Source organism: Rhineura floridana, chromosome 3 (genome assembly GCF_030035675.1).
Source record: "Rhineura floridana isolate rRhiFlo1 chromosome 3, rRhiFlo1.hap2, whole genome shotgun sequence".
NCBI lineage: Eukaryota > Metazoa > Chordata > Lepidosauria > Squamata > Rhineuridae > Rhineura > Rhineura floridana.
In genome coordinates, this window is record NC_084482.1 from 61,403,308 (window position 1) to 61,424,170 (window position 20,863).

Sequence of the window (20,863 nt, forward strand, 5' to 3'; positions counted from 1 at the left end):
GTTGACTCACTGGGGCTGTGTAGGCTGAGACTGAATCCTCTTGCCCCCCCATTCCATGGAGCTGCTGGGTAAGAGGAGTATCCACCAGGTGACAAGTGTATTCTGTGTTCTTAGGGGATGGCTTCAGCCCAGGACGTTTTTTCCTTCAATGACTTTATAGAGCCAGCAGGCAGGAATCGCTGCTAGGAGTTAAGACATAATACCAAGTTCTTGGGGCTTGGCTACCCCCTGTGGGATTTTGCATGCTGGCTCCACAGAGCTGCTGGGCAAGAGGAGCTCTCAGCAGAGGAAAGAGGGGTTCAGGGAGGTAAGCAGAGTCAGGCATAGGAACAGGAGGCTGTTGCAGAGAAGGACAAAGGACTTCCCCCTCTCTTTGCACTCCCACCCCCCAAAAATGTTTGTGGGCCCCTGCTATTCTGTTAGCTTGTCAAACGCAAACTATCTCAGATCCTTTAGTAGCTGCCTCCTGAGTGCAGCAAAGCTCTTCTTTTTGTTTTTGCTGACCATTCCTCTTTGATTTGCCCTCTTTCTTTCTTTTCAGGCAGTGTTTCAGATGCAGTCGGTGAAATGCCTCAAGTGCCAGGAAGAGAACCGGGTGGTACTACCATGCCAACACACTGTGCTGTGTGAAACATGTGCTGAAGAGGGCGAATGCCCCATCTGCCATCCCAACAGGCCACATGCTCTCCAGTCGTGACCCTACTAGGACATTTGGTTTAGCATATCACACATAGAACTTTTTAACTTTATATATATATATATATATAAATATAATATGAATATATATATGAACACACACATATATATATATATATATATACATAAAAACAAAAATTAGTTGCAGAGCACTTTTTAATACTTTGCATCTCCCATTTAAAGGTTCCCTCCATCCACCCAGTCCTGCTAATTCTAACTCCTTAGGGACTTTTATGGCTGTTTTTATGTAGATCAAAGGGCCGTTTGAAGAGTCTGTTTCCTCCCTCCCTCGCTTTCCTATTTAGGATGTAACTCTTTTTTAGTCTTTTCTGGAGAGACATTTAGAGGGGAGGAGGAAGAGAAGTATGCAAGTGCTTTCCAGCGTGAGGACTGGACTTTTGGGGAGAAGAAAGATGGAAATCAGATTTCTGATCAAGTCTTCATCCTCCTCTTGGCTCTTGCTTCATCACCATTTTAATCTTTTTAAAGCAGCTGTCATACTCTTGACCCAGTTACAGGAGGTTCCCCTTTGCAGTTCCCATCTGTTGAGAGCTTCAGGCATTCAGAACTCTTGTTGGCCTTCAGTATGTGCAAGGATCTTTGCATGCCTGTTTGAAAAACAAACATTTTAAAAGTCTTTTTACACACTTCTAGATTTCTACCAAATCAACAAAAGGAGCAAAATTGAAAACAAACCAATAATGATAGGCCAGTGGTCATGATAGTTTTACTCAAAAACATTACTCATTAGTGGAGCTTTGTAAAGAGGAAAGGTTAGAGTTTGTGTTCTATGTTCTCTTGGCAATGGAGTTGTGCTTCAAAGCTATGGTAAATGCACATGGAAGGCATTCTAGGTGGCAGATAGAAGTTGAGGTGTTAAATAATGAAGGCCCTCTTTGGAATAGCCTGTTTCTTTTCTTGTTGCTTTCTCAAAGTGAAGGGTCTTCCTAGGCTTTGCTTTCAGAGATAATTAAACTGAGACAAGTGGAACCTTGCCAACTTTTTAGCCTGCCTAATACATGCCAGCATAACTTGTGACCCACAAGTTAAGTAAGGTGGCCTTTGGGGGCTGAATAAACTTTTTTTTCTGCCTTCCTGGCCCTGCAGAAATGGGGTATTGGTCAAGCATTGGACTACAGGCTACAATGCACAGTTGGTTTGCATTTGGCTTAGCTGATGTCCACTTGTTCAGCCCTAGACTAATACTTGGTACTTCCTGATGGGAAGAAACCATACAACTCTTCCCCTGTTATTTCCTTACCACAAATGGTACTGTTACCAGTGTTATAGCAAGGAGTAACATTCACCCTATAGTTCAGAGAGGGGTTGCTTTTTTCTTTGAGTGTTGGGGGGGAAATCATCCAGATTTTTGCAGAGCAGAATCATCTGTTTGCACTTTGTATTGCTAGCATACAAAAAGTTGATTGCACCAACATGAACATGGGGGATATAGGATGTAATAGAGAGAGGACTTTTCAGAAGTTAACATAGTGTGTTGCTGTCTTGCTGCAGAAATTTTGAATTGCATACTGATTTGAAACTTGAATTGTCTCAGCCTGTAATTTCTGCAGAGTAACAGCAGAGAGATTGTAAGGAAGAAATATTTCTTAAATTTACAGCCATGGGGCAAAAGCAGAATTTTGTGAACATTCAGGGACCCTTCTATTAAAAGGTTTCTGGTAGCAAGAAATAGATTCCCAAATGCACAACTGGGAGCAGGTAATGCTAGAAATGGGGGTGGATGGAGTAAACAAGTGGGATGAAAGCTAATGGAGAATCTAAGTTGCTGGAATATCTTCTCTTAAAATATTAGTTAGCTGCTTAGGTGTCAAGGAAAGTTATGTTCCTAATGCACTTCACATTCTTCTGAAAGATTTATAGTGAATGCGATGAGGTCACATTTGAAGTGCTGTGTGTAGGCAAGAAAAGACTGGGGTACCCAGAGTCAGCAGTGCTTCACTTCCCGAATACATTCCTTTTCCTTGTAACAAGGGAAATCTTCTTACTCTACTATTACTTTTCTATGTTACTTTTCTCTAATTTAGTTTTACAGTGAAGTTTGCCTGCCTTCTTTACAGGGGGATATGGTTGGTTGTGATCCCTGGATAGCAATAGCTCAATTTGGGAATGCCAAGACCTAGGCTGTGTCTTCATAGGGTATTCTTCAGGGATCAGTTGTGTTCAGTCCATTTGGATTCTGTTCAATCCCATCTTGACAGCCGACATGCCTGTGACTAGTCCTCAACAGATGGGAACATTCATTAAGCATCTATGGGATTCGCTGTGTTGGCATAGTTCAGAGAGTGATTTTGGTGTGGGTGGTGACCTGACTTCCCTGCACTTCTGCCTTGGCATTAAGAGCACCAAACTGAAAATGGATGACGTTCCTATGCAGACATGTCCTTTGTATTGCTCTGCTCGTTCTCACAAAAGATATTGTAGTTGCCACTTTTGGTTAACATAACTGTTAGCCTTTGTCACTTTAGTGTGACTGCAGATTGCCTTGTTTGGCTGGGTACCTGCAGTAGACAACTTTCATGAAGATGGATAATATCCTCCCAAGACGACATGTCTATAAATGCATTCCTTGTTAATATTGGGTGTGCACTTGATAGGGAATTACTTATACCAGACAAAATTGGGTTACCATTTGTTATGGAGAGCAATGACTACTACTTATATAGCCCACCTCTTACTGGGAACAATCCATCCAGTCTGAGGGGCATACTTCATAGGTTTGGCTTTTTAAACAGATGGACAGTAATCTATTTGGGTCTCAAGGAACAGGCAGCTAGGTTATCGGAGCTATCATTAATTTATTTCTTGTGCTTTTGTGGGCCAGCATGAGTTAGGTTTCCAAGCTCTGAGCAGAAATGTCTTACACCTATTAAAAAAGAAACTTACAATGCAATCCTAAGCATGTTTACTCAGAAGTAAGCACCATTGAACTCAATGGGACTTACCCACTGGTAAATGTGCTTAGGATTGCAGTCTGCACTAAAAATTTCCCTTGAGAACAAATTTGCACTCTTCCCAGAGTGCTTTAGAACAGGTGTTAACTCAATGATTATGTGTTAACCTTTGATTATATGTGTTAGGCTTTCAAATATATATATTGAGGCCTAAAGCCAACTGATTTTCAATGAAATTTGTGGTTTGGAATATTTTTTGTGTTAAGCTTGTATCCAGTAAACGTGTCGTCCTGCAGTTCCTGAGTAGTAGAACTCCCACTGCAGTTTGTTTTGCCTTCTTCCAACATTGCAACAGCCTGTAGACAACAAAAAGCAGCAGTCCAGTCCAGAAGGACTCTAATCTGTCGTTTTGAACTGGGAGTTTGCTTAACATGTAAAAGTGTGTAATATTTAGATTTTTAATCTCACTCCCTTGCTCACCAGTCTCTGCTTCATTTGCGGTAGTTTGCCCACCTTTCCCCAACCTCGAAAAGCACTGGAAACTCTAGCAATCATTCTTTTTCATAAGAGTAATCCAGCTGTTCACTGTCAGGTCTTCCCTCCAAAGTATTTTCATAGTTAATGCAACTACATCATTAGATTTGCTTCACAATTCCACCCTCCTGTATTTGGAAGGTTAATATGCATTCCCAGATGATCTCAAAGTGCAGCTCTGTTTAGATTTTTTTTTAATTAACTTTTATGTTTGGTAAAACTGCTTTTTTCAATGTGTATATTGTACTAGTATCTGTTGTGTTTTTTTTAAAAGAACACCTAATTCGCTTCTTCTTTCTTTTTTTGTATGGAGAGACACTGCTGGCTGACTCTTGTGGTTGTGTTGTTTTTGGCTGTAGCCTTTGAATGTCTGTGCCACGGGGCATACCTGGTCTCCAAGGCCAGCCAACATGCCTCAGTCTTAAGGAAAGCTTGTTTGTTTAAAATATGTGAACATTTTTAAAACATACACACACAAATTTAAATTATGGGGGAGTAATACTCTGCTGGAAATAAAATGTACTAAACTATTTTGGTAACTAATTTAAAGATCATAGGAAATAAACTCTTTGAATCAGGTCTACAGTGTTTATACAGAACTGCAGCCATTTTGAGGCTCTTTGGTGGTAAATGGTTTGTAACACTTCATTTTGTAAGCATTGTGTTTTATTGCTTCCTCTGCCTTTCTATGTGATTGTCCCGAGTGAGACGATGATTTTGTGGGAGACAGTTTGTTTTGTCCTGAATTGCCACAGCTTTGTGTAATTCCAACAGAATTCTACAGGGGATATTAGATGTGTCACTGGTCTCCTTAAGTTTGACTTAAGACGTAGATTGTTTGTCCTGTTTTTAAGACCTGATAACTCAGTAGAATCTTGCTGGTGATCAGACTCCTCCTTCCCTCTCCCCTTGCATCCATAGGGCAAATTGCTTTGCTGGTGGGATGTGTGAGAGAAATTATGCCAGAGGCAAAAGCCTGTTTACATTTAGTACCGCAACCCAAAATGTCTGTTGTATTGTGAAGGACCAAAGAATCCAAACTGAGATTTTTTTTAAAAATCCCACAACCCCACAAATTCCTGACTGCTCCCCATCCAATTATGGTTTTTCCTCTGCCTCATCTCTGTCAATTTAATATATAGGCACGAGGGCATAGCAGCAGGCTGGTTTTATCCACACCTGGGAATTGTAGAAGCACATACTTCTCTATCCCACTCTTTAGCTCTTTTAAGATGCACTTTTTTAGGGGGGGGGGAAAGGCTAGATTTCTATGAATTTTAATATTGAAATGAAATACCTGAAATGTGAATGCTTTTATTAAGTATCAAATGGAAAAGCAAAACTGATCTGTTTTGTAAAGAATTAATTTTGAGTTAAGTTTCTGCATAGGAAATTTTTGTTTACTGGGATAGGGTGGGATAAACCATAAATGAGATGAAATGTCCTTTTTTTTTAACAGAAAGCAAATCTGCGATTGCTGATTTGTAGAGTACCTGTTCAGCACTGCTGTTTTAGGCCCACAAGATTCTGTGATTGGCTTTTGCCTGATGCTAAAGTGCAGACTATTTGGTGCTGAAGTAAACTATTCCAAATGGACAATCCAAGGAGATGCGTTTGGATTATGAAAATCCACAGCCTTTTGAACAGAATGCCTCGTTTTCCATCTCTGGCCTCTATACAGAAGCCTAATTAGAAAAAAAAATCCTTCCAAAGGTCTGGGGAGGGCCTGCTAATATGACTCATTATATCAGACTAGCAATTTTCTTCTCACTCTGGCTCTGAGACAAGGGGATATTGTAGTTGCAAAAACCATAATATTCAAAACGGCTGATACACCTTCACCTTGATTAGGTTTAGGGGATTATTAGTTGATGCATATGTTAATAATTAACCTGTACATGCTTCTTCCTTTAAGATGAATGGCTTTGTGGGGCTGAGGAATTTCCAGATATTGGGGCAGACAGCTGAGTATTCACAAAGCTTGGAAATGCCAGGCCATGCTCCTCTCCTGCCCTGCTTCAGCAGAGGGAAAAATGGTACCTAACCTGTATTTATTGTGGGGAGTTATGTATTTGTAGCACACAGAGGCTGCGTTTGCATATAATACTAAGCATTGGTTTAGTGGTATAAGGACAAGCTGCAGCCCTCCTGCTCTGGGGCATCCACATGGAAGAATTTTGAAGCTTTTCCTTCCATTTTAGACTAACCACAACTTGTTGTGACATCTGAACTTGTACAAGCTGCAGTTAGTCTTAACTATAGTGGAAGCAACTTCAAACCATAGTTTATAAGGCTCGTTTCAATAACCATAGTTACGATTAACTTTAGTTTAGGGTTTGGATGTAATGTTGAACTACAGCTAATCTAAAAGTGAAGCAGAAGCCTCCAATTTTCTCCTCATGGCTGTGCCGGAGGCAGGGAGGGGAGCACGCAAGCCCAAAGCTGACTGCAGTTTGTCCTTGTAATGCTAAACCTTGAGCATCACATGCAAACAGAGCCAGAGACCCCACACAGAATTCTTGCAACTATTACCTAAAACAGGAAAATTCCTTTTTCTTTTTAACTTTCCATAAGTCTCCAAGCTTTACCTGAGCCACTTCAAGGGCTGCATAGCTCAAACAAATGAAGAGAATTTCCTTTCCTAGCAATGGAGAAGAATTCAACAGTTTAGTGCTGTTCCACTAAACAGACAGGACCTTCTGTTATTGTTTCCTTCTCTATAAAGGAAAAGTGTTAATTACCAGTGTGGGGCTTTTCTTATTTGTTTGTTTTTTTAAATTCCCCTTAGGGATTATATCAGCTTTTAGAGCAATGCAACCAGAAAGTAGATGTTGCTGGTGAAAAGTATTACAAGTGAAGTATTCCTGCAAACTGGTGACTGTGGATCAATGATCTCTATGGGGCTTCCCCACTCTGTAGCTTCCAGTTTTTGAAAGAAAAAAAGTATAAATACATACTATATAAATTCTTAAAACTACACACTACAGTATTTATAATGGCAATCCTGAACCAGTCTCTCTCCAAAGGCAGGGGGGTGGCTGGGACAGAGAGCTGCTCAACTCTGTGTAGAAGTCAGCCAAAAGATAATAGGTGGTGTGTACAATGTGGTGTTTGATTCCATTATTATAGACTGTAATGCGGAACTGTGATTTCAGCTGTTGTTCTTTCTCGTATTCTGTATATATGTGTGTTTGGCTGTCCAGAAACCTGGTTTTAGACACTCTTTCTTGGCAAAGTGGATTTGCATGTGGAGCTAAAAAAATGCAATCTTGTGTCACAATTTCCAAGGGCAGGATGGATTTTCTAGAAGACAATAAATTTTTTTATTTTTTTGCTAAGAAAAAAAGGCAGCAGTTTTGTGTGTGTATCCGTATGTGTGTTTTAGAGTGTATCTGTGGTGTCCATGTGAATTTTCATAGTACCTTTGATGTCTACTTGGAAGCTAAGGAGGTTGTGAAAATAACCCTACATAACTACTGGCATACAATAGATTCCACTAGGAAGTTCTCCTAAGCTTCATGGAAACAAATGGAAAGTATGTGAAGGAGCTGTACCATGATGAAATGAACATCACTTTGCTCTCATGGAGCTTATGTTGGAAGAGATTCTTTGTAGATTGTAGGCCAGGAATGCTACACAATCATGTCTGTTCACCTTCTGGTTGGTTATATGGAAACAGTAACATATGATCAAAAGAACTGTTAAGACAGAACCCACTCATTTTACTGTATTTATTTTATAAAAATCCATTCTCCATACTATCCGATAGGTCAATACAATCTCAGGGTTTTGTAAGACAATGCTTAAAAGAAACTCACGCTTACTCTCAACCACTGTCTCCTGCAAAGAAGAGTGTCTTGTAATATCTCCAACATACTACCACCTGGGATTCCATGGAAACAAAGTTCCATATTGGGGAGAAACTCACAGATGGTGGTTTTAAACTTTTACTCAGTTTGGCTTTTTAAGTATCCAACTGAAAATGAAGGAATCTCTCATTTCTTAAAACTCCTAACCCAGAACTTTCCATATTCTCTCTTCACTTCAAACTTTGTGTTCACCAGTGTCATCCTTGTCACCCTGACAGATAAAAACAAAATATATTTTGTAATTGGCCTCCCAAAATCTTGCATCGAGAATAAAGTGGACATTTACCTAAATTTTGCTATTTATATAATTTTTATAATAGAATTCAACAGTTCAGGGTTTGGAATATACAGGATGCTTTTTTAATGGAAATTTAACAATGCCAAGCCAGAGATTTAGTCAGGCTTAAGACGCATTGAAATCAGCAGGACAAGTTAGTTTTGATTGATTAGAGATCCAGTTGTTACTCAGACTAAATTGCCCCATTGATTTCAATGGAACTTACCTATAACTAATTTCCTTTGAATTGGAATGTACCCTACTTTATCACAGGGGTAGCCAACATGGTGCCTTTCAGATGCTGTTGGACTCCAACTCCCATCAGCCCCCAACCAGCAGGGTCAATTATAAGGGATGAGCAGAGTCCAACAACATCTGAAGGGCACCGTGTTGGCTAGCCTTGCCCTAATGGTATCTGTGTTTGCTATCTGTCCAAATTGTCTTGTTCTTGTTATTGTCTCCATAATTATTCTATCTGCTCCCCTGTGATTTCTTACTGGCGTCATAAAGTATCCTATGCTGCTCGTTTTTGGGTGGGTGAATACAGCTTGAAAGTGTGAATGATTAAGAATGAGTAGTGATGATCAGTTTAGATATCAGAGCATTCACTCTGCATTACTGGGTATAGCATTTGGAAAAGCAATTTGGTGAGATCATATGGGATTGGAGAGACAAACATCTAGATTCTCGGTGCTAGCATGCAGGGCCGGCTCCAGGAATCCCGGGGCCCTTGGGCATCAGCTTGCCCCCCCCCCGGTGTGTGTGTGTGTGTGCGCGTGCGCACATGCGCCCCCCAATCCCCCCCACCTACCTGTCTGCTGTCTTTTACCATTGCCCTTAACGAAGATGGCAGCCACGGTTTCCCTAAGGGGATGACGCTTCCACTGCCATCTTTGTTGATGGCACGTGTGCATGCTACGTGTGCGCATCTCTGCCATCAACTAAGATGGCGGCAGGGGCTTCAGTACCTTAGGGAAACCGCGGCTGCCATCTTCGTTAAGGGCAATGGTAAAAGACAGCAGACAGGTAGGTGGGGGCGCTGTGGATCGCAGAAGGGGAGCGGAGGGGCCCCCTGTAGCTCCAGGGGCCGTCGGGCCAGTGCCCCACCTGGCCGCCCTTTAGAACCGGCCCTGCCAGCATGTAGGCTGATTGGTCAGTCATTGAATAGTAGTTCCCACACTGTTAGGCAAGCCTTTCTGAAGAAATTAAAAAAAAGATTCACAGAGAGATTCCCTAGTCTTCATTAGGCTAGCCAGGAGGACCAATCCACACTTTGGAAAATTGTTACACAGAAGTTGCCTAGAGACCAGCTGGTGATTTATTTACTTGTAGGGTCAGTACGTGTTATGATCTGCAAATATGCGTATATTACTCTCTCTATATATATGTGTGCATTCTATGTCTTGTCTCAGTAACAGAAGGGTGGAAAACTATTTTCAGCTTGAGAGCTGCATTTCCTTCTGGGGGCCACATATCATTGATAGGTGAGGCCAGAGCCAGAAGTCAGTGGGGCAACTAATGTAAATTTTACTGTTTATATAGTGGGCTTGTTTCTACACATACCTGTCAAGCCTCCATCCAGATAAGAGACAGTATCCTAATTCAAGGATACATTCCAGTTAGGCAAAACACCTTGGTGTGAAGCAATGCCAGTGCTAGCTGTGGTGTGGGGAAAATTCTAAGGCTCAGATAAAGTAACCTGGAGGGCTGCATTTGGCCCCCAGGCCTGAGGCTCCCCACACCTGCAGTAACAGGACCCACATCTTTCTCAGAGCTAAGGCCTCGGCAGGACCAAGGTACTATGGCTAATTGGGTGTTCAAACAAATTAAACCAGAACTATCACTAGAAGCTAAAATGATGAAACTAAGGTTATCATATTTTGGACCCATAATGAGAAGACATGATTCACCAGAAAAGGCAATAATGCTGCGAAAAACAGAAGGGAGTAGGAAAAGAGGAAGGCCAAACGAGAGATGGATTGATTCCTTAAAAGAAGCCACAGACCTGAACTTACAAGATCTGAGCAGGGTGGTTCACGACAGATGCTATAGGGTCGCCATAAGTCGTGACTGACTTGCACATAACAAGAAGTCCTTGTGGGGCAGGTGTTTGGCTGCTTTAGGCCAATTACCCCCACTAAGGTGACTGAAACAGCAGATTATCCAAGGCCCATTTCTTTGCCAATGTATCAAACCTGCCTCTGTTGCACTTGTTGCCTAAGGTATAAAACGGATGGGGAACGTGTGGCCTTTTAGGTGTTACTGGACTACAACTCCTATCATCCCTGACAACTGGCCATACTGACGGGCTGATAGAAGTTAAGACTCCAACAACAGCTGGTGGTGCTGATGTAGAACAAATAGCTTTACTTGGGCAGCAAAAGGATAGATCCTCTCTTGGATCAGAAATTCATTAAACAACAGGTTGCTGTAGGTAGAAATAAGAGACCATTATTAGCACAGTGGAGAAGGTGGTAAATAGCATGCTTACTAAGGAACTGTAATGGAACTGCTGCTATTTAATTTATTCATAAGTGATCTGGAGTCGGGTCAAGTTTGCAAAATTATTCAGGAAGATGAAAAACCAAACTGACCTCTACTACACTAACTTTAACGAGCAACACAGTGGCAAGTGAAATCAAAAGTAAGTACAAGGTGATGCACAATGAGGCAAAAAAAATCATAATTTCACACATATACTGATGGCATACAAACTGGTGGTAACTTATCTGGAGGCTTGAAAGGTGGTGTGTGTAGAAATACCCCCACAATATAAACTATAAAAAGTTGCCCTACTCACTTCCATCTCTGGCCTCACCCGCCAAAAGTATGTGACCCCCCAGAAGGAAATGCAGCTCTCAGGCTGAAAACAGTTTTGTTACAGAACTTGCTATCATGATGGATGGCACAATAAAAATGGCCAGTAGAATACCCTGGCCATGCCCTGAAAGCCATGGAGCAACCATTTCTGGAATACTACATTCATATTCTGGTCATACTACCTAAAGGAAGACATTGTAGAGTTGGAGAAGAGGCAGAAAAGTGCAACCAATATGATCAAGCAGTTAAAACTCCTTCCTTCTGAGGAGAGGCTAAACTGTTTGGGGTTACTGAAGGTAGTGAAGATGAATATGGGGAATACGATGCGTTTATAAAAGTGTACATGGATGGAAAGAAATTTTTACCTGTTTCTTACAATACCAGAGCTCAGGACCATCCACTGAAATTGATACACAGTAGATTCATGACTGAGACATGTACTTCTTCATACAGCACATGATTTATGGAACATGCCCACAAAATGTTGTGCTGACCCCTGGGTTGGATGATTTTAAAACAGGACTAGTCACATTTATTGAGGACAGGTTTAGCAGAAGCTAGTGTAGTCATAATGACTACATGGAATCTCTAGGTTCAGTGGTGGTATATCATTCATTCTATTTTTTATTTAAGCCTTCCTATATTTGCAGAAATATAGCCAAAACTGTATCACATACAAGGAGGAAGTAGCCCTAAGATTATGAGGGGCACAAAAAAGAAAAAAAATCTCATTATCTAGGATCAATTAATTGCTAGTTCACACTGAGTAGCTATTTTTAAATGTCCCCAATGACAGAAATGAAAGCAGCCCATAGAAATCGATAGAGACATTAACATTTTAATGTACCTGGGATTGGGCACAAGCGTATCCACCACCATACCAACAAAATCCGAAATGGAGACGGGGGCACACACCCAAAACAGGCCAATGAAGAGTGAGCATGCTTAGTGGTGTAGAAAATACGACTGATTAGGGAGGAGGTGGAATGGAGTGCTTGGAACACTGAACAGACGTACACCGCACTGCCTCATTATGTTGCATTGCCCAACCTGTCCCTTGAACTTCCATTGCTGAGTTGGAAGGGCATGTAAACAATAAGGGATGCAGAGCTGATGCCTTCATGCCCTGCTGTGGGCTTTCCAAAAGATTTGGTGGGCCATTATTGGTAACACAGTGCTGGACTAGGATGCTCTCGCTTTGAATGGATTCAGGACTCGTATTCGCATCTCCTCCCAGAAAAAGGCTCTAGCTGCTTCTGTAACGGTTGTGATTTACAGGCCTTTACAGAAGTAACCACAATATATTCCCTATTGCATTTCCTCCACTGGCCCCAGTGTCACTAAATACTGGGTCCTACACCTTAATTCTCACACTTTATTCATCAGTTTGAGCAATTGGAGCACAATATTCTAACATGCGTCCTGGGGTGCATTAGAATGGAAAGCTCACATAGTTAAGAAATGCTTACCAGTCCTTGAATGGACTTCAGGGAGGAAGAAGCAGCCTGTGGGGATAAATACGTAAGAGGTCCAGCATTTGTGCTCCAAACACAGGATGCTCTGTTTTCTACCCTTCTTGGTAAAAATTATACTGTAAATTAAAACCTTGAATGATTACACCTTTAATATGCTTGAAGTTGCCACCATAAGGGCATCCCCACTCGCCTCCACCACAAGAAGGTATGTGACACACATCATTACACAGTTGTAAAATAGGAAGAGCTTTCCCCATCCCATCTGGACTACAGCCTGACCTGGTTTCCTTCTCAGATTCTAACCCTTTAGCTGCTAATGTGGCAGAAATAGCATGCCTAAGCCTCACTTAATCCGTTAGTTGTCCTTTTCTCTTACAGGAAAGCCATTCCTCTTGATGGCGGAGGAAACCAGTTGAGAACTACAGTCTCCTCTTGCACAGAAACCTTGGTTAAATTGCCCCCACCCTCATGCACTGAAAATGCTCTGGTTTAGGATTAGAAAGGAAAGCACAACTAAATTGTAGAGCAGGGATGGGGATGGAACCTATGGCCCTGCAGTTGTCGGACTCCCAGTTCCCATCAGCCCCAACCAGCATAGCCAATGGCCAGGGATGATGGGAGTTGGGAGTCCACAACATCTGGAAGGCCACAGATTCCCCATCCTTTCTGAAGAGTCCTGACCTGAGTCCTCATAGCAATTGCCTTGGGAGGTTTGCTCCACTCCCTGGTTCATTTCTATATAATGGTTGTTTCATATTTTCTGCTGGGACCTTTTTTGCCCTCAGGTAACAAAGCCTAAGTCTAACAGGTGTTTTGAATCTTTATGTTCAAAATAATAGTACACACTGCTCTAAGCAAGCAGGCAGCACCCCTTCCCACAGTCTATGGAAATTAGAGGATAGGCCCTCAAACGCTGTTCACGTTTCTACAACTCTTGCCATCATTGGAAGCAAGAACACCTGGGTTTTTTTGGGGGGGGGGAAATACACACAAATGTTCAGAAACTGAGAAAATGCTCCCAGCTGAGCTCTGACTGTCCCCTTCCTGGAATGCTATGATAGAAGCTTATATTTCCTCTTTGGAAGTACTAGGCTGCCCCTAGATTTACCTGAGGGTCAGGTTCACAGCAGCACTTCATGATCCTTTTTACTGCCTAAATAGAGGTGAAATTCTGGCTGTATAATATATACAGTCTATGCTCCAATCAGCCCATGGGAGCCAAGCGCAACTCACAGGTATAAACAACAGTACTGTTGACAGAAGATGGTGGGTTGTTTTTTCTTAATTAAATTCTCCCCTACTTTAAAGCACAAGAGTTTCCATTCCCCAGCAACATCTGTGCCTTCTTTGAAATAATCAAAATTGTGCCCTGAAGATGGATGGGCATGGAATCCATTACAGTGTATGGCAAACAGCTCTTCCATTTAATTCCCTTTTAAGTCAATGGTGCTTAAATCAGAAGGAAGTGCCAGCCCCTGTAGCAGAGATTAGGGGACAGGCCTATTTTACCCACCAAAAGCTTCTCTCCTCCCGACCCCCTTTGCCACTCTGGTATGCCAGGCTGCCTGCTTTCCATGCCATCTGGAGAACAGAGCAAAGTATTTCCTGCAGGAAGTCCACAAGGGGCACATGAGAAGCTTCACCAGCCAAACAGGCTCTTTCTAGTTAGTGTGTGCGTGCATGCATATCAACCGTGTGCATGTGTTTGCTCACAGCATCCCTTAGCCTGCAGCAGCAGCAGCTACTACCATATTTTCAATTTATTAAAAAGAAATCCCTGGTGCAGATGAAGAATGCTGAACGGGGGAGGGTGCGGGGAAACGAGTCCTTTTCTGCCACTTCTTGAATGGAAACAGATGAAACATTCATCCAAACACAACTGGGCGCTTTTGCTTGCCACAGCTCTCCAGCTTGCACTGCGTAAAGGCAGAAGTAAAAAGAGCTACAGCAGAAGGCTTCCCGCTCTCCATGGTGCAATTTGCTGTTGCCACGGTAGCACAGCTCCTGCCACACCTCCCCAGCTCAGCCCCTGCTTTAACCCCTCTTGCTGGGCTGCTGTCACTCCGACTCCTTGGACTGCTTTGCCCGTTGTCTGCGAAGCTTTACAAATGCCTGGACTTCCTTGTCTCCTTTTCGGGTCTCCAGCAGCTTCAGGATTTCAGAGCCTGAGGCAGAATGGAAGAGGTGGCATGGTTTCAGCCATGTGTGGAACTAATAGATTACTCCCTCAATTAACAGTGTTCTCATAACATTTAACATAAACCCACTTTCCTGCCATTTAAAACCCCACTGCTTGGTGTCCTAGTACATTGACATAATCTGTGCAGACATCACAAAAGCCACCCCACCACCACATATATTCAATCCTTATTTGGGAAATGCCTGCATCCTAAGCAGAAACCCAGAGGTAGCTAATGGAAAATTGCAGGACATCAAGGAGTGGGGGGAGTTTTATGAAAAAACACAGCTAATGGATACTATGTGAATTATGTGTGTTTGCCATGGAGAACAAGGCTAATAAAAAACCAGCTGTTTCCATTTCCTCTTCTAGCCCCCAACACCTCTTGCAACTCCCCTTAGTGACTCAAATGCTCTTCCTGCTGGAGGTTGCTATAGAAGCAGCATTTCAGGCAACAAGGAAGAAGAAATCTTATTAAACAGAGTGGAGAGTGTGTGTTAATGTTCATCTTCTTTCGAGCAGATGGAAATCAAATCGGGAGATCTCTAATGAAAGTAAACTGTTAAGCTGCTCTTATGATCCTCAGGTAAATCCAGAAGCACCCTATGAGTGCAGGCTTGTCCCTCTAGGAAGGGGGCAGACTAGAGCTTACATGATAAATAGACACAGCAACCTACAATTTTCCACTTTGGAAAATGCCCCACATTTTGTCTGGATGCAAAGCACTTGGTCGTAAGTAAAGCCAAGCCTTTGCTCCTGTTAATTCTTCCTGCTCCCTTTGTAGACATTTGTCCCTCAAAAGTTACCCATTGTCAGACTGTTTGCCACAAAGCCTAAACGAAGTTTCAGCCATCTTATACAAGGTGCCACCCAATGAAAATAAGCCATCCCTATCCACTGACCCACCCTGTCTCTGAGAGATGAAGCAGCACAATAGAAGCTGTACGTAGCTTTGTGGGATCAGTATGGGATCAGTGAAATAACGGGCATGGTCTCCATGATAAGAAGAAATGGCTTCAGTAAGAGAGGAGACCGGGGATAACATGCAGAGATGTTATCAGGGACTGGATCTCATAATGTGGAGGCTATGTTTCATAACATCTAACTGGAACCTACCAAATGTAGAAGACAGGTTATGAAACCATCTTCCAATTATGATTAAATTGCTACCACTGAGAGACGACAAAACGGCTCAAGGAATATTGACAATTCCCTATGAATCCCCAATAGGAACAGGACTGAAATACAGGCATGAGAACTCAATAATTCTACTTCTTTTGAAGACACCAGAGTCGACAAACACTTCCAGAGTTCCCTTTCCTGGTCAGCAGAAAAGAAATCTGAAAGACTCATCAGCTACATTGATTTGAACTTTTGTGAACTATCATTAAGTTAGCTTCATTAGTCTGGCAGTACATAACTGTGTTCCTGTGGATATAATTTACCACTTCCTCCCCTACCCCCACTATGAAAACAAAATCACAGGACTGAAATGCTGAGTATGGTAATATACAGCCTTGTACTTGCTATGGAATAAGTAATATATTTCCCACCTGTATTTGCTAGGAGATTATCCTTGGGAAACCCATGACCCTGTTTGCTAAGAGACTCCTCAGCAATAGACTTATCAAGCCACAAGAGAACAGGAACTATGAAGATGAGTGAGGTTTGGAATGTATAAATGATGAAGTTACCAGCAGTTCCAGGATGAGTCAAGGATAAACGGGTCTGTGGCACTCTGGATGGGCTGATTGTTTCCTCATCCTCATTCAGCCCCAACACCTTGCAGAGAGGGAAGAAGGCTTCTCCCTCAAGATCATTGGCTCCTAAGGTGTCATAGTCAAACACTGTGAGTAGCAGGCATGCCCCATCCTGTTGGCATTTATCTGGAGGGACCAAACTGTAAGACACAGAAATGTCAGGAATGACTGAGTTGTGACACAACTTTGTAGGCCCCTCAAATAGAGAAATAGCAACACCTCCAAGTGCATGCAGAAAGTACCATATTAAGGATTCCTCTGATACAACAGTGATCCCAAACCATCTCAACCAATGGAAAAGCATGGCTGGATCTAACTGGTAGTGCTCGTGCCAGTGGTGGCTGGTGCCCCTTGGCACTGGTAGGGCAGAAGGCAGGGAGACCAAGAGTAGGTGGAGACAGAGCCAGTGAGAGGCAGGACCAACTAATTGTAGCTTCGTCCCCATCCTCCTCCCTGCTGTGTTCTTCAAGAGCAACACTGAGACTAAGGAGGAAGAAGCTGACAGGATCACCCCCTGGACTGGTTGTAAACAAGGAGGTAGACAAGTGGGAGCTGGCTGAGGGCAGATCGAGCTTGGTGGGGCACTGCCCCATTCATTCTAATGGACCAGCCTCCATCAGCTCCTGCTGTTTATCTAACTGTGTCAACCCGGGAAAAGGGCTGCAAGGCAGGAAAGAAGGGCAGCTGCTCATACATACAATTCAAAGGCTTCATCAAACAGAGGGTGGAGGTTGTTCTTTATGCACTGGGTCATCCGTGCCACAATCTCAGGGAACTCATGCCGTGGCTCCAGGGTCAACTGGATGAAGGGGTCACTTAAGCCTGGGGGAGGGGTGTGAGGAATTGGAAGAAGCAAGAGAGCAATCATGAATGAGCTCCAAATCTGCCCTGGGACATATGTTCCTCTAACAAATCTCCAAGCATAAGCCATATTCATTTGGTATCCTGCAGTTTTAAAAGAGCCTTTATCTTAGTTTACACCCACTGTTTGCCATTACTTCCTTTTGATAGATTGTGAACTTAGGCTATGAATCACTGACCTGTCCCTACGTCTGCTGAGTTAAGCTTCAGTCTTCTAGGTTGAAAGAGCGAAGCTGGCTGTTTACTGAGTCAGTAAGTTGGTATATCTAGACCACTACTGTCTACTCTGATGGGCAGTAGGTAGCCCTCCAGTGTCTCTGGGGTCTTTTCCAGCCGGCTACATTAAATATTTTTAAACTGGGGGTGCTCGAGATTGAACTTGGGACCTTCTGCATACCAAACATTTCTCTGCTGCTGAGCAATGGCCACCTTCCTGGTACAGCAGCTACTCATTGGAGCAGGTCATCCCTTCCCCCCTTTTTACTGAAATCTTTATTTACCCTTTTGATTTCCTGAGCAGGCAGAGTTCATGCTGGATTCTCAAAGAGTCCAGAAGCTGAGCTTGTTAAAGCTCAGGTCCAGAGCAACAGTTTTTGCAGGGAGATTCAACAGCACTTACCTCTTCTGGAAAGCTGGCTGAACTGCACTGTAGTTTGCGACAGGCTGCTCAACCCCTTCTCCCATCAGATATTAAAGTTCTGTCTATCCACACCAGCGTTCTAATTACATTTGACTTTCAGATGGGCGTTTACTGTGGGATCGGTGGTGCTCATGTATGCAAGGTTTTTTGCAGCACCTACACAATGGTATTGGCATTAAAATGTCAGCCTGTATTTTCCCCACATTTAATCAGGATTTATCCTTCCTGTGGAAATCCGCCAAGTTAAGAAAAAAAGAAATGACTCATTTGCAGGATTAAGTCCTTGTTTGTAAGCAGATGTAATGAGTGCTGGATGTTACAAGGGTACCAAGTAGGCAAAGGAAACTTGTTCAAGCTAATCATAAAAAAAACATCCTTTTAATGAAATACCCTCATTAAATTCTGCAAATGTGAATGTGCACACACACAGAGAGAGTAACAAAACTAGGCACTGGAGCACAAACAATAACAGATACCAGAATACTGCCCCTCCCCCTGCACAGCTGTCCACAGTGAATCATGCAGAAAACTGTTGGTCTGGTGCATTCTAATCTATAAAATACAAAATAATCCCCCAAATTTAATCATACTGTGGCATGATCAAGGAACAGAATCCAGAATGGGGCTTTGCAGACAGAAGCATGAGTAGGCTTGATTCACAGTGGCTGTCTGGGGTCACTAGGGGCAGGGAAGAGGGTTAAGCCCTCACTCTCAAGACACTCCTTGCCTTTCTCCCACAGAAACAAAGTGTTGCACTTGACTCCTATGAGGAAAGGAAAATGTTCCATTTGGGCATACTCATGTGCAATGGCAAAATCTGCCCTCCAGCCCTGACACCGCATAGCTCCGTCCTCATGATAAGGGGGGGCTGGGGTACAACATACATCTGTGCATAGAGCAATACATTACACCAGCAAGGGGCCTTGCAACACACCAACCAGCACCAGCAGCTGGCATTTCGGCTGGGTATTTCCCAATCTATTGTCAGGCGATACAATATGACTGTCTAGACTGCAGTATCCAGCTCCCTCCATTGAATGGCCAGACTAGGCTGAGCATGGATATTCCCTGCAAAACAAAGTAGATCTTCCAAAATCACCAGCTGTTCTAAGTAGAAATAGCCAAGTTCTCTTTCCCTCTGCTCTTCCATTCTTGGCTAATCTGCAAAGTTTCCATGGTAAGCTCAATTCCACTGAAATGCTATCTGTACATAGTTTACCAGCTTGCTCATGCTGACAGGGTACGGCTTCACCCAAACCGAAAGCAAATTATAGTATGCTTATCAAGGGTAGCCCAGAATGCAGCTGAATTTTAAGCACCTGGATTTTGAGCACCTGAATGCAGCAATGCCAAGCCTGCAGGAAACCTAGGTACTGACAGCAAGGACCAATTCATGCCCTAGCAGAGGAGAACAAGATATGTTTGTTTGGCACGAGGGCCCTCTTACCATTGGAGTCCAGGGGGAGGAGGTTGACAGCATTGAGCACTTCAATGCGCAGCTTTTGTTCTGAGTGGCGGTAAAGAGCCTTAATGGTCACAGCCCCATATTTTTCAGGGCTAGCCTCCATCTAAGAAATAAGAGCAATCAGAAGGAGTCAGAAGCAAGTAAGAAAGTAAAGACATTTTAAATAGTTATTTAGTCCACCAGTCCTTGATGGCCTTGGTTGCACTACCCTCTTTGTAGTAAGCAGTGATAAACATCACTTCAAGTCTTGTCCTGTAAATCAGGAATAGGGAACCTGTGGTCCTGCAGATGTGGTTGACTCCCATCAGCTTCCGACAGCATGGCCAATAGTGAGGAATTATGGGAGCTGTAGTCTAACAATAACTGGAGGGCCACAGGACATAAGAAGAGCCTGCTGGATCAGGCCAATGGTCCATCTAGCCCAGCATCCACTTCTTACAGTGGCCAACCAGAACCCTCTGGGAAGCCTGCAAGCAGGACCTGTGCAACAGTGCTCTCCCCACTTGTGATTCCCTGTAACTAGCATTCAGAGGCACACTGTCTCCAACTATGGAAGTAACCAAAGCCTTATCCTCCATTAATTTGTCTATAAGAACACAGGTTTCCCAACAGTGCTATAAAATCAGTACGATGGCCTTAGCAACAAATCTAAGAAAATAAGATTAAGAATATCATTCAGCAAGTGGAAGAAGGAACAAGGGGGTGCTGTCTTCTTCATCAACAGGAGCCAAGCCCATTTAAAACACACCTGATGCTGGATTCGAGCACTGAAGTACTTCTGGATAAGTTCCTTGCTGGAGGAAGAGCAGAGGTCCAGTTCTTTCTTCAGAGCCTAGGACAGAACTGGGTGTGAGCAGAAATGCTACTGTTGAGATAATTTAGACTTTCCACACTTTGATTTTTTTTTCTTGTACTATATTCCATCCCCTCCAGGGGGCGTAACACAGCAACAATGCACCTAAGCATGCCATTTCACAGTGTGTTTATTTTGATTGGTTTATGATTTGTGCTAAAACTAGCACTGGATCAAGTACTTCAGCCGACTTTTTAGTTAATTTCTGAGAGAGTGTGTGTGTGTATGGGTGAGAGGGAATGGCCCTTGAATATTGTCATAGTCTTTGAGGGTTAGTCAAATGCTGTTAGTTTTTAATCGGGCTGCTTACCATTTTGTAAGGCAAGGCAGCAGAGGCTTTCTACTTTTTCTTCTTTCCTTTGAAACAAGCACAAAAACTTTCCTGCTGCTTTGAGAGCTGCAAACTGAGCACCCTGGCGGCACTCTCATTTGCTGTGGAAGGGCCCATTGGGAACAATGCTACTTTGTGTCATAGCATAGTTCCCAGGGGCATTCGTGCATATGTGCGTGTGTGCGAGGGAG

The 20,863-nt window shown here is 43.0% G+C and overlaps 2 protein-coding genes across 9 annotated transcripts in view; one reads left to right on the plus strand and one right to left on the minus strand.

The window, feature by feature from the left end:
* UNK (unk zinc finger) overlaps positions 1 to 8,286 on the plus strand; it is a 78,688-nt gene extending 70,402 nt beyond the window's left edge. For all 3 annotated transcript variants that reach the window (XM_061616215.1, XM_061616217.1, XM_061616218.1), the window contains one exon: positions 542 to 8,286. In XM_061616215.1, the coding sequence (XP_061472199.1) occupies positions 542 to 697 (156 nt within the window). In that variant the 3' untranslated portion in view covers positions 698 to 8,286. The remainder of the gene's footprint in view (positions 1 to 541) is intronic.
* Positions 8,287 to 9,263: 977 nt separating this feature from the next.
* The window catches only part of UNC13D (unc-13 homolog D), an 85,714-nt gene continuing 74,114 nt past the window's right edge, over positions 9,264 to 20,863 (minus strand). For all 6 annotated transcript variants that reach the window (XM_061616212.1, XM_061616213.1, XM_061616214.1 and 3 more), the window contains 5 exons: positions 20,237 to 20,320; positions 19,471 to 19,591; positions 17,221 to 17,344; positions 16,457 to 16,662; positions 9,264 to 14,748 (listed from right to left, as the gene is read on the minus strand). In XM_061616212.1, coding sequence (XP_061472196.1) covers positions 14,642 to 14,748; positions 16,457 to 16,662; positions 17,221 to 17,344; positions 19,471 to 19,591; positions 20,237 to 20,320 — 642 coding nt within the window. In that variant the 3' untranslated portion in view covers positions 9,264 to 14,641. The remainder of the gene's footprint in view (positions 14,749 to 16,456; positions 16,663 to 17,220; positions 17,345 to 19,470; positions 19,592 to 20,236; positions 20,321 to 20,863) is intronic.